We start from the raw sequence: 13,044 nt of genomic DNA on the forward strand, positions 1-13,044 counted from the left end.
CTAAGTAACGGAATTGTTTTATAACTCATTTAGATTCTCTATGCCGACGATATACAGCATGCGGCGCGGCGAGCTCACAGTACTGAGTACTCTATTTAATTGTCTAAAGTAAAACAAAAGCACGACCAGATTCACGCATGGGGTAATCGGGCCCTAACGACCCCCTCCCCTCCCCCTATCTGGCACGACGTTATCGGGTTCCCCTCACCTGGCAGAATATTATTTGTCAGAAATACACTTCGCATAACACGTATCGCAGAAAACTTTTAGTCGAATGATAAATATATACTTGCCATAATAGTAATTTCGCATAATATTCATTTGGCAGAATTTTCTAAGTGGGTTAGGTTAGGGTTTTCTGCCAAATAATATTATGCAAAAAGAAATTCTGCAAAGTAATATTATGCGAAAAGCGCAGTATGCAAAAGGTAATTCTGCCAAACGACATTTCTGCCAAGTAACATTATGCAATACAATAATATTTTAAAAAACTTTCTGCGACACAATAGGGACCAACGACCAATGATTACCTACTCTGCCCTCCTAAGCTAAAGGCGGTAGTTATCTCAAAAACAAGTGAACTTGTGAAATAATATAACTTTCATATTAAGATTTTAAAGCACATTCTTCCACTCAAATTTAATTAAAAATACTGCTTTACAGTACATATGGTGCTACTTTCTCGCACTAGTGCGTAAAAGAGCACTTTTCGTGCATATGTCGAAAGTTTAAATAGCCACATGTACTGTAAAACGCTGTACGATACACGTGCGAATAGGTAATTCGCAACTCGTGTCGATTTAAAACACTCCCTGCGGTCGTGTTTTAATTTATCGCCACTCGTTTCAAATTTCCTCTTTTCCGCACTTGTATCGTAATAGTACATTATGATACAAGTGTGCTAATTTGGTCATTACACACGAGGCGATATTGTGCGCGCGAGCTGTAAGCGAGCGCGCAATAAGAAAGCCGATTTGTGTAATGACCAACTCACGCGTTTCATACGACGTTTTTCAACACACTTGCGAGAAAAAAAAAGAAACTCATATTAATCAAATTTTAATAGTTGAAACAGTTAGTATTGTGTGTTGCATCTGTCATACTGCCGGTCGCCTCTCGCCCCGGCCGCGGCCGCGGACGGCGAGCGGGCCGGCCGGGCCGCGCACCGCGCAGGCGTTCGGGCGCGCCGGTGCCCGCCAGTCCGACCAATTAAAGAAGGCTCCCTTTCCATGCATATTATTAGCAATCAGTTACCTTCTTAACTCAGTCGAATAATATAATGAAAAAGCACGAGTGGAATAATACACTGAAAGAGCACGCGTGTTTAATATCTAGGATTATGAGCCAAAAATCGGTGGAATAAACGTCGTTTTGAGCAAGTGTGTTGAAAATAACTATTTTAGCTTTGCAGGGCAATACTTAGGTTAGTTGGAATAGGTAACTAATAGGTATGTTTTGAAAACCACACTCATCTTGAATTAGGCATTTATTCAACACATTTTTTCGAGGAATGAGGATCCCAGAAAAAAATATGGTCCATTGTCCAATAATGAGAATGCATAATAATGTTTGGGCGGTGCTTACAGCCTCATTCTGTTCTCCACACCGCCATATAAGTACCTAGATTCTCAATATAGAGCAAATATGCACATGCGTAAATCACTCGTAAGTAAATATTTTACGACACTTTAAAAATACTCGTGCAAACGTTACATTTTAAGAAAAATGAGAATATGTGACGGCAAGAACTTTAGACATGGCTTAGTTGAGCTTTTTGAATAAAATAGACTGAATAAAAGTCATATCATATGCCATGGTAATTAGATTAGCAATATCCAATAGTAGTAGGGTAAGAAGGGCATAGTAAATGTATGGAGCAGTATGCACTTTTGGGGGGGGGGGGGGGGAGAAAAAAATAAATGTAAAAAATTGCGAATGGCAAAAATCGCGATCTGGAAATAGTAGATTGTGCCACAAGGGAGCAAAATGACATATTTACGGCGAATGCGTACATTGAATCCTGAAAGAAGCGAAGGATTCTAATAATGGAATCGTGAGCGTAGCGAGGGATTCTAAAATAGAATCCTGAGCGTAATGATGGATTCAAGTGTTAACGCTCAAGGTGGAAATAATTTTGCTACCATTTTGGCAATTGCTACGTTCCAAAATATTATTTAACCTAAAAAAAATTGAATGCAAAAAAGAAAAAAATCATGTCCTAGAACAGAACAGTGCCACTTTGATCCCTCCTAGCAGGGAAGAAAAGTGCCAATTTGATCCCTCCTAGCGGGGAAGAAAAAGCCCTTTTTCGAATAGGTGATGTGAAAAAACGATTTCCGGAAGAGAGAGTACACAGCGCTCATAAACACGGAGCAATCGGTCGTTACGATCGATGCGCGATCAAGGAATGCAATGCGTGCGGCGCCTGCGCAAGAATGAGACAAAAATGACATCGTTGATCGCAAAGCCATACAATGTCGATTCATCGTCACCATATTTATGATTGCACGGGTTTTTGTTGCGATTTCTGATATTGTCTTTGATTAAGTAAATCGTTAATGATATTAACATACACTATCAATCCGTCGTTTTCATCGGTCTGCAGCGACGGACTGTAAAGATGAATCTTAACGTGAGTCATTCCCGGTTTTTATCTCTGTTTACCCCGGTTGAGGGTACCTATTTAGTAGTTAGTACAATTGTTATACTCGTAAAATCAATACATTATCTTCGTCAAGGGGTTATTAGTTTTTGTTCCGTAATTTTCTTATGTTTCACTTTTAAAACCCCTAGCAGCAACATGGGCAGTAAAAATCGCATTAACCGGACAAGCGCGATAAAGCACGTCATTTAGATACTGGAATGGATACGAAACGTAAATAAATCTCTCGCCGCAGTAAATAACAGACGCCATAGAACGCGCCTAGAAGTAGCCATATTCAGTACCTATTCATTTATTTCTCGCTTCCATGGCACATTTTTGGGTAGTAAGTATTTACATATTTCTTATGGTATCATATCATAGACATAGTATATACAAGTTTATATACGCGCCACCGAGCGACCGGGGGTAAGAGAAAGAATACCTATTCATATAAAATTTGGGCAGCATAGGATTTTTTCTCTTTCACTTATAAATGTCGGTATTTCGCCATCGCCTCCTACCTATAGTATGATGCCACCCGGTCGGTGATAAGGACAAAGCATGGCACTATTTCCTCTCTCCTCTTATAGGAATCGCAATAAGACTATCTTTCTCTATCAAAGAGTGTCAGGCCCTTGTATCATATGAGGCATTTTCTATGAAAAGGGACCTTACTGTCGATGGCGCTTACGTCGCACAGCGTCGCGTGGCATTGTATTTATATCGGAGCATCGTTTATAATGGCGTAAGCGCCATCGACAATAAGGTCCCTTTTTATAGAAAATGCCCCATATGGACCCTGAATAGGGTGTCGCAAATATGCCTGTGTTTATGGTTTTTGACCACTCAAGTATAAGTATTTAACTTGTGTAATATTCAGTAAAGTTAATACCTACTAATTTGATAACGGCCTCATTTGGTGTAACTGTAACCTGTAAGAAAATGTCAGTGGTCTACCCACACATCGTAAAATGGTAAATACTTAGTTACTTACCCCGTTTTTCATGCTTGAAATCTAATACTTACAATAGTACATTGTGCAACATGGGGCGTAAGTTCAATATTGCTCACGAGAATTTAGTTAAATCGCGACGGCTTGCCGGAATAAGGAATATTATTACGGCCCGAGTTACACACAATGTTTTTCATCACACTTGCGATACAAAAATGAAGTATAAAGACAAAAAACTGTTAATTATAATACTAGAAACATAAGTCCCTAGGGAAAACGCTTTTCTATAGTTCCAGCTAAGCCTGCGTGCAATTCCACATTTACTGAGCGAGTGTGATGAAATAGTTATTTGTTATACAAGGGTGCAAAGTTGTATTTTACCCGCGAGTGTGGAATTGAATCCTGAGCGTAGCGAGTGTTTCAGCACACGAGAAGTAAAATACATTTGCACCCGTGTGTAACACAAAACTTTTCCCCTCACTATAGCGAGGAAAGTGCAACATCCACAACAGGCGTTAGATCATCTTCATCACTGGAATCACTAATTTTTTTACGATATTATAACAGAAAACACTAGAAATTCTGATTTTTACGTGAGTCGGTGAGAAGAACAGTAAAAAATTTGTTGACAATGTTGACATTTCTGTTCTGACGTATGAAATGTCAACGATGCGTTTTGAAATTGCATCGACTCAACTTGTGCGTTCAGAATTATATTTAACATCATTACAAAAAATCTAACGTTTCTTATGGAATTTGAAGGTTTATGACTTAAAATTATTAAATAAAGCTAAATTTGGTATTTTTTATTAGATTCTCAAACCATTTATTTAATGATAATTAATATCGAACGAACCATTATCATGAGCGTTTTACGTTTTGTTATCTGTCAAGCTACTTAAACACGCTCCATCCAAGGTCAAATTACTTTCCCCACTAGTGGATAAAATGCGTTTTTCCCCGCTTGTTTTAAAGGATAATAGACGGCTTTCCGAGCTAGTGAGGGGAAAAAACATTTTCTCCACGGCATTACAATTTTCTAACGTCTTGAATCAAGAACACTCAATGTAGGCATAGCTTAAATTGATATTTAACTCTTTGACTCTAGCCTATAATTATCAACACCCCGTATGTGTACGCCGAGCGCCCACTAGACGGGCGCCAGGGATGTGCCAAGTTCTATTTATATACCTAAGTCATAATCAAACATCCTGTTACTTTTATTTTGTTAGTTCTTAGTCACTACATGACGTAAGAATAAATAACGTAAAAACCGGCCAAGTGCGAGTCGGACTGGCGCACCGAGGGTTCCGTACTTTTTTAGTATTTGTTGTTATAGCGGCAACAGAAATACATCATCTGTGAAAATTTCAACTGCCTAGCTATCACGTTTCATGAGATACCGCCTGTAGTACTCGCGGTTACGGCGATATTTGCATCGAAAGCTGCACTTGATGCAGAAAGCAAGTCGCTTTGCCCAGTGATACTAGGGACCAGTCTGAATGATTTCATCCGAGGAAACACAAAAGATGGCGGACCTTTTCCAAAATGGCGGCTGCAAAATTTAAAAAATTTGTAGACACAAAACGGGTGCACCGATTTTAGTGATTGATATATCAATCAATTCGTATTGGCACCTGTAATCGGAAAAAAATATACCATTTAAAAAATTAAAGATGGCGGCCGAATATTAAGAAAATTATGTTTTTATTTCTTTATTTTTTTCCTTCTACTGAAAATAACAACTAAATGTTCTATACTTTAGTCACATATTCTTTCATTTAAATGAAACCTGATAATATTAGCTACAAAATAAAATAAAAAACTTGACAATCCGTTGAGTAGTTTTTTAACTATACGGATTACAAAAAGCGCGTAACACCCGTCCGAAACGGCCCCCTCGCATCAAAACTGACAACTGATGATATTTCTTTATATTTAAAGGTAAAAAATGCCCTTATTCTTGATGATGCCTCTGTGCCATTGCCATCTTCTTGGGGTTGGAAGTCATCTAATGACAGTTGGGAACCGCAATGGTCTGAAGCCAGGGAGATATGGCGTGAATTATCATACCTGGACCATTGCGACTGTAAAAAAGGTTGCGAAACAATGTGCTGCACGTGTCGGAGGGTGGGTCTACCCTGCACAGTGCAATGCAGAATGCAGCATATGCAAAGGCAACTGCAAAAACGAAAGGTACTTATAGATAAACTACGATAAACTGTCCCGCCCCTCCATTACTATTTCAATACTACACACATTCCTCTTCTTCTATCTAAGCCTTTTCCCATTATCTGAGGTCGGCTCTCCTTGTCCTCTTTCTCCACACAGGACAATTTTGTGCTGGAACGGCGTCAATATTTGTGTTTTTCAGGTCATTTTGGACCGTTGTCAGCCAAGTAGCAGGGCGTCTTCCACGGCCCCGTTTCGTCGTTGGTAGATCCAATGCCACTCGTACCATCTGATCTGAAGACCGCCTGAGTACGTGACCGTACCAGCGTAGTCGCTTTTCCTTCAGCTTTTCTTCAATAGGATCGATTTTAAAACTGCCTCTCACGTATTCGTTACGGATCCTATCCCTCCGGGTGACTCCAGTTGACCAGCGAAGTATGCGCATCTCTGTTATATGCAGTTTTTGAACGTGTTGTTTTGTTGATGCCCAGCATTCAGTTCCATAAAGTATGGCCGGTCGCACTGCGGTTTTATATAATTTACCCTTTATTTTTAAAGGCATTCTGTTATCACACAACACCGGTCAACTGCCTCCACTTCATCCAGCCTACTGTGGTTCTATGAGTTACGTCTCTATCAATTTTACCATCGTTGCTGATAATTGACCCTAAGTATTTAAGTTCTCTTACTGTAGGCAGTGGGACATCATTTATGTAGAGCTTGATTGAGTTGGGATCTGTTGTACCGTCAAACAAACATGACATGTGTTCTGTTTTCTTACGGCTTAGTCTCAAACCATTTTCTTCTAATGATTTAGTCCAAATGTTTAGTTGATTTTGGAGGTCTTCGACATTATCTGATATTAGGGCATCGGCATATAATATGTTCCATGGCACTGGTTTTTGGTGAGCCCTTGGTAGGTAATCTATGGTGACGTTAAATAAAAACGGGCTTAATATTGACCCTTGATGCACTCCGTTGCTTATTTCAAACTTTTCACAGGTTCCAGCTGGACAAACTATCTGGGTGGTGACATTGGTATATATATCCTGAATTAATGCTATATACTGTTCAGGTACTTCATGAAACCTCAATACTACACACATTGAAATAGTACTGGAGGGGCGGGACAGTTTGGCGTAGTTCATTTCTATATATTCAATTTAATTATATTAGGTAGGTATATTTTGTTCTGATTTCATATGAATTTTCTTTTTTTTACAGTTCAACCACATCGGACGAAGATGATAAAGAGGAGTAAATGTGACGTCCCACAGGTAAAGGTACCTTATGGCGGTTGGCGCTTAAGCTATTATTAACGCCGCTCCAATACTATCGCGGTGCTATGCGACGTAAGCGCCAGCCTCCATAAGGTTCCTTTTTCCGTGGAACGTCACAAATAATAAGCGGCAATACATTTATTTATAGCTCAATCAATAAAGTAAATATGTATTCCGTTCTTTCTTTACCTTTAAATATAAAGAAATATCATCAAAGTTGTCAGTTTTGACGCGAGGGGGCCGTTTCGGACGGGAGTTACGCACTTTTTGTAATGCGTATAGTTAAAAAACTACTCAACGGATTGTCAAGTTTTTTATTTTATTTTGTAGCTAATGTTATCAGGTTTCATTTAAATGAAAGAATATGTGACCATACTATAGAACATTTAGTTGTTATTTTCAGTAGAAGGAAAAAAATAAAAAAATTAAAACATAATTTTCTTAATATTTGGCCGCCATCTTTAACTTCTTAAATGGTATATTTTTTTCCGATTACAGGTGTCAATACGAATTGATTGATATATTAATCACTAAAATCGGTGCACCCGTTTTGTGTCTACAATTTTTTTAAATTGTGCAGCCGCCATTTTGGAAAAGTTCCGCCATCTCGAATTCTAGTGGATGAAATTTGTGTTTCCTCGGTTGAAATCATTCAGATTGGTCCGTAGTATCACTGGGCAAAGCGGCTTGCTTTCTGCATAAAGTGCAGTTTCATTTTGCTAACCGCTATAGTTACTGGTGACAGACAGACGGCCAGACGGACAGCGGAGTCTTAGTAATAGGGTCCCGTTTTTACCCTTTGGGTACGGAACCCTAAAAAAATAAGATCATTTTTGAAATATACCTATTGGAAGCGCTTCCAAATGGTTTTCGAAATAGGTGGACGGATCCGATATTGCAATTTATAAAGATTTTGATGCATGTCTACATCATGTAATAATTAAAACTTCTTTGCTGGTGTCAAGTCAACCCTGCCCACAGCCTAAGCATTTTTGCCCAAGCTGACACGGGGACACTTCGCGCTCGTTCGGTCAATAAGTTTCGAATTATCTAAACTAAATTGTCTGCGGATATGTTTTTGGCTCAGAAATCTCAGAATCCAGTATTATTTTACGCTTCATTTAGTACGCACACATGAAATAATTAACTTGAACTCAATGACTAGGAGGCGTGTTCCGATTGTAATAACAGGTTATGAATTTGATTTGGATTTGTTATGGACATGATCTGTCAGTAGCAAACGTGACGTTTGTGGTTGAAAAACATATACCGCTTTTAACACTGACAGATTATATTCAGATCAAATTTATAACCTGTTATCACAATCAGAATACGCCATCAGCCGGGCTAGCACATGATTGGCGCGAGAGTATCTCGCCGCGACATAAGACTACCCGTCCCCCTTTAATTCATACAGTTAGTAAAAGACGGGTAGTCTATCTCGCGGCGAGATACTGTCGCGCCAATCATGTGCTCGGCCTACAGGACTATAATTAGTTCACCAACATATAAAACGCGCAACTTCATTATCCTGTACATTGTCTAAATAACGCAATTTGCAGAATGTCATTCAAATTATCACTATCGCTAACTGATGGTTCCAAAATATGCCAATCACCGATTTATGGATTACCAGTATAATATATTTATCTAGGCTTATGGAGTCCATTGTATTTGATATTGGAAAACAAACGGCTTACCGGCCTAGCCTTGTTCGTGCCGAACAGATGGAATATACATTGCGTCTCGTACGACAAATATGGTGTACAAATAAAAACTCTTAATGTAAAAATCCAATAAGGATTATAATTTATTTAGAAAAGATATATACACTTTACAATTGACCAATGCATTGAAGCATCCTACACAGATATTATCATTGGTATAATACATTATATTTATTATATACAATATTTTTACAAATCTCTGAACACTATTTTAGTGTCATTTTGTGCTTTAAAATTCACAATAAAAGAGGATCTCATTAAATGTACTTAGAAGTTAAGTTCGAGTTGGAAATTCATGAAACGAATTAAGTACTCATTGCAAGGTATTTATTTTAAATGATTCTACAAATGAATCACGCTTTAAACTTACATATTGCTTCTTTTCAATACAACTAGTATTGTGAACACAAAATGACAATAAAATTCGTCCAATTTGATCAAAACTCATACAGACACAAGTCTTAAATGAAGTTCAATGCAATTAATTAAAATAAATGCTTTGGACATCATCCTTAAGTAATAATTCAATTACTGATCAGATTAGGAAGACAAGTCTTCCAATGTACTGAGAGTTACTTAGTGTATATTAGTGATATTAAATGTAAAAGGCGGAAACGTCGTCGTAGGGACCCAACTATACATAGTCGTTAACACTGATACCTTTTATAAAATAAATAGGTAAATGAAAAGGAGGACTAGAGGTCTTTAGATCGGAGGATATTTTAATCCAGAGCCTGTATTCTAAGACCTATAATATCATTATTTTCGTGAGACACGATTTCACTTATGCGTCAGATTGCGTCATAGCAAGATTCACGTATTTATAAATATCAAATAGATTGAATAAGTAGGTCACAGAATACGGCCCTGCAGAACATTCAGAATGATACATTTTGACGACCACAGAACGCTTAAAGTATTAAGTTTGGTATAAACATTAGGATTTTAAACAAGAACACATTTTAAGTAAATATTATTGCTTGTATCACATTATATTACTTCTCACTGTGTAAGCGTTTTGTTCTGTTGCTTATATCACTATAAAGTGTTAAGGCTAAACATTTATGGTATACGACGACATTGTCCGATAACCAGGTATCCGGTGTCGATAGATATCTTGTCAGCGATAACCGGGTTTAAAGTACCCACGTTATAGCTCCAGTTTTATTACGGCGTGTTCCCAAGTCCCGAACGTCCGTCAATTTCACGTAACACTAGCTGTAGTTGTTAGTGGAGTTACTATAAACGGAATTTGATAATCTCTTCATGTTAACCGAAGCACTGTTACCGTTTTTCTCTAGGCCGGCTAAAAAGTCTTCCAATAGTTTTGCTAAAGCCTTTCTTTTAAACCTTAACGATTCTTTTATCACTTCACGTATTAGTTCTTTTTTAACATCAACACTGCCTTTTAATTGTTTTAAATGTTCAAACAATTTCGCGAAATCTGAAACAAAGCAGTATGTATTAGAATAAAAAAATGATTTTTAATAACTTACTATATAATAATGTTACTTTCAGAAAAATGTGCCTTTCCATGAGAGAAGGGTCCTTATGCTCATTTCTAGTTACGGAGATATGAACGTTTTTGTAAAATACTTCAGAATTATTATATATTTTTTTCTGTTCTGCGTAATAATAATAGGAATAAGACAGGGCAGCTTGTGGCGAGCTGTTGGGGAGTAACGACCCCACGGACCCGAGTGCTCCCGAGAGTCGGTCAGGGTCTCCGTCTCCGGCGTGTCTTCATCGGTCGGAGTGGACCCCAAGGGGACCCGCAGGACTCTCAGCTCTGCCTTCCTTCATTGGGCGTCCAGTGAGGAGTCGCTATGCTCTAGGGGTGGAAGTGAAAGATGCATAAGACGCGAGTTGGCACAGTGGCTGGTAACAGCCACTGGGTAGAAAGCGGCGCACACCTCTCGACACCCCTGAGCCGCTCACACCGGTGTTGCTCCTGGTCGTCTTCACGACGGCAGTTTCAGGGGCCCATCTAGTCGGCGGCGAGTCACCACCTGCCTCGATAACGTGTACAGACATTGTTATGGCAGGTGTCCGGACCTCTCAGCAATAGCCCAATCTTTTGACTAGCCAAACTTCAATACCATAACCGGCACTCTTTTCCACTGTGTTTATAATAGCCCCTACGCCTGTTGGGACCGATTTACGGGTATCTATTTGTACCCATGAATGGGTTCTAGCAGGTGTATTACATAACAGCAAACTTCTCCAAAGGGCCTCTACGTGTTGGATCTGTATCCCCACGCACGCCTATCAAATGACCGGGATGTACATACCCGTGAGTTTATAAGAGATACAAATAATAGGAATAAAGGAAATAAAGCAATAGACGTGTCTTTCTAGCTTAGTTTTATTCGTATACGTTAAGTATTTTCTATGTTAAAATTGGTTTCAAAGTTTAGTTAAAAAGGGTCCTAAGGTAAAGTGCGCACAAAAATCATAAATTTAATGATTAACATGTATTATTCAGGGATGTTTTTCTATGTAAAGTATTTTGGGACAAGTGCGGACTATTTTTCGCCAAGTTGGTGAGCTCTCACGGTTTATTTTATTTATCAATGAGTCCGTTAACTCTGAAAACGACCTTCGGATTTTAGAAAGATACATCGGGTAACGGCGGTAACACGCGAAGGTGATACTGCTATTCTGCTTTCTTATTAACTCACAAAAAGTTTTAAACTTACCGCAAAAAGTTAAGGATACATTGTCTCAATGTAAAATAAGCCCTAATTTAATGACATTTATGCTTAATATTCGGTTGATGACTATATTGCGATTTGATTTTTTGTCATAATCTAAATATAAAATAGAATCAGAATTTGAAATTCGAAAACCAAATTTGAAAACAGAACGTCACACCGTCATTTACTACTTCTGGCGGAAATTATATAAAGTTGATAATACCAGTCACATATTTTAGTTCATATTTTATTGGTAAAATTATACAATTGGAAAATTGTGATATTATTGTAATTTTTAAAACTACCTATTCAACATCAGAGTCATTTGTATTAATTATAAATCGGTCACTATAATCGTCTATTTTATTTTCATATATACGGAAGTCTTCTTCACATTTACTTGCGTGTTGACAAACTTTTTTCCAATCTTCTGGACCAATCATATTGACCTTCTCTTGCAGTAGATTCTTTACGCTTATCAAAGTCATGTCAACATTACGTTGAGCTACGTATTGTTTTAATTGGGCCCATATATTCTCAATAGGATTAAAGTAGTACGGCGGTAAACGCAGAACAGAATGACCATGTTCAGCCAGTATTTTATCTATGGAATATTGTATAGGTATATGTTCGTGTTTGTGTTGCAAGATAATATCGTAAATTCGTGGTTTTGTTAAGCTGGGGTCTACTGGAATATCATGTGTTGTCAACCAATCTATCATGTCTTGTTTCCGGGTATTAGAATTGGGCAGTTTTTTGGTGTATTTGTTGTGATATGGGGCATTATCAACAACTAACACTGAATTCGTCGGCAAATTTGGAATAAGCTGATTTTTAAGCCATTTTTTATAGTTCTCGCTATTCATCTCTTTGTGATAATCGCCTGTTGTGTCTGTAGATTTATACATTAGCAACGCACCAGGTGTAAAACCATTTTCACTGCCGGCGTGAGCTATTATGAGACGTTGTCCTTTGGAAATTGTTTTTTTAATTCCTGCGTTGCTAGAGTCTGACCAACCTTTGCTACCAACGTGCGACGTGTGTATATACGACTCGTCCATATACACTATATCGCCTCCTTCATTCCTGCTTATTTTAAATATTTTATCTAAATATTTGGTCCTTTTCAGTCGCACATCATGCTTTCCCATCAAAGTTTTTCGATTATCAATTGTTATACAGTACCAAAATCCCATTTTTCGTAGAATTTTTCGTAGCGTGACTGTAGAACCCTTGAAATTAATAGCTTCTATTAGCTTCAACCGCAAATTTTTCAAATTTTTGGTTGAATTTTTGAATCTATTATGGAAATCATATACAGATATTAAAGATGCATGATTTATATATAGATTTAACACAAAGTCCTTTCTCGGTCTCTTTTTCTTTGGCGTTTCAAAGGGCGTGGATGGAGGTTTTTAGTCGGCTTCGCTTAATATTTTTCTTAATGTATGTTTTAAATTCCTGTTGCTTCTATCACCCGGTCTTGAATTTTATTAAAATATTTACAAGTATCACAAATTCTTAAAAGTTTTCGCTTCTTTTGAAAAATATTTGTATACATTATATATGATTT

At 37.9% G+C, this 13,044-nt stretch overlaps 1 protein-coding gene across 1 annotated transcript in view; it reads right to left on the reverse strand.

Moving 5' to 3' along the window:
* Window positions 1-8,834: 8,834 nt before the first annotated feature.
* The window catches only part of LOC134755932 (integrator complex subunit 6), a 33,841-nt gene continuing 29,631 nt past the window's right edge, over window positions 8,835-13,044 (reverse strand). Inside the window, exon 16 of the mRNA XM_063692631.1 lies at window positions 8,835-10,219. Coding sequence (XP_063548701.1) covers window positions 9,990-10,219 — 230 coding nt within the window. The 3' untranslated portion in view covers window positions 8,835-9,989. The remainder of the gene's footprint in view (window positions 10,220-13,044) is intronic.

Source organism: Cydia strobilella, chromosome 3 (genome assembly GCF_947568885.1).
Source record: "Cydia strobilella chromosome 3, ilCydStro3.1, whole genome shotgun sequence".
NCBI lineage: Eukaryota > Metazoa > Arthropoda > Insecta > Lepidoptera > Tortricidae > Cydia > Cydia strobilella.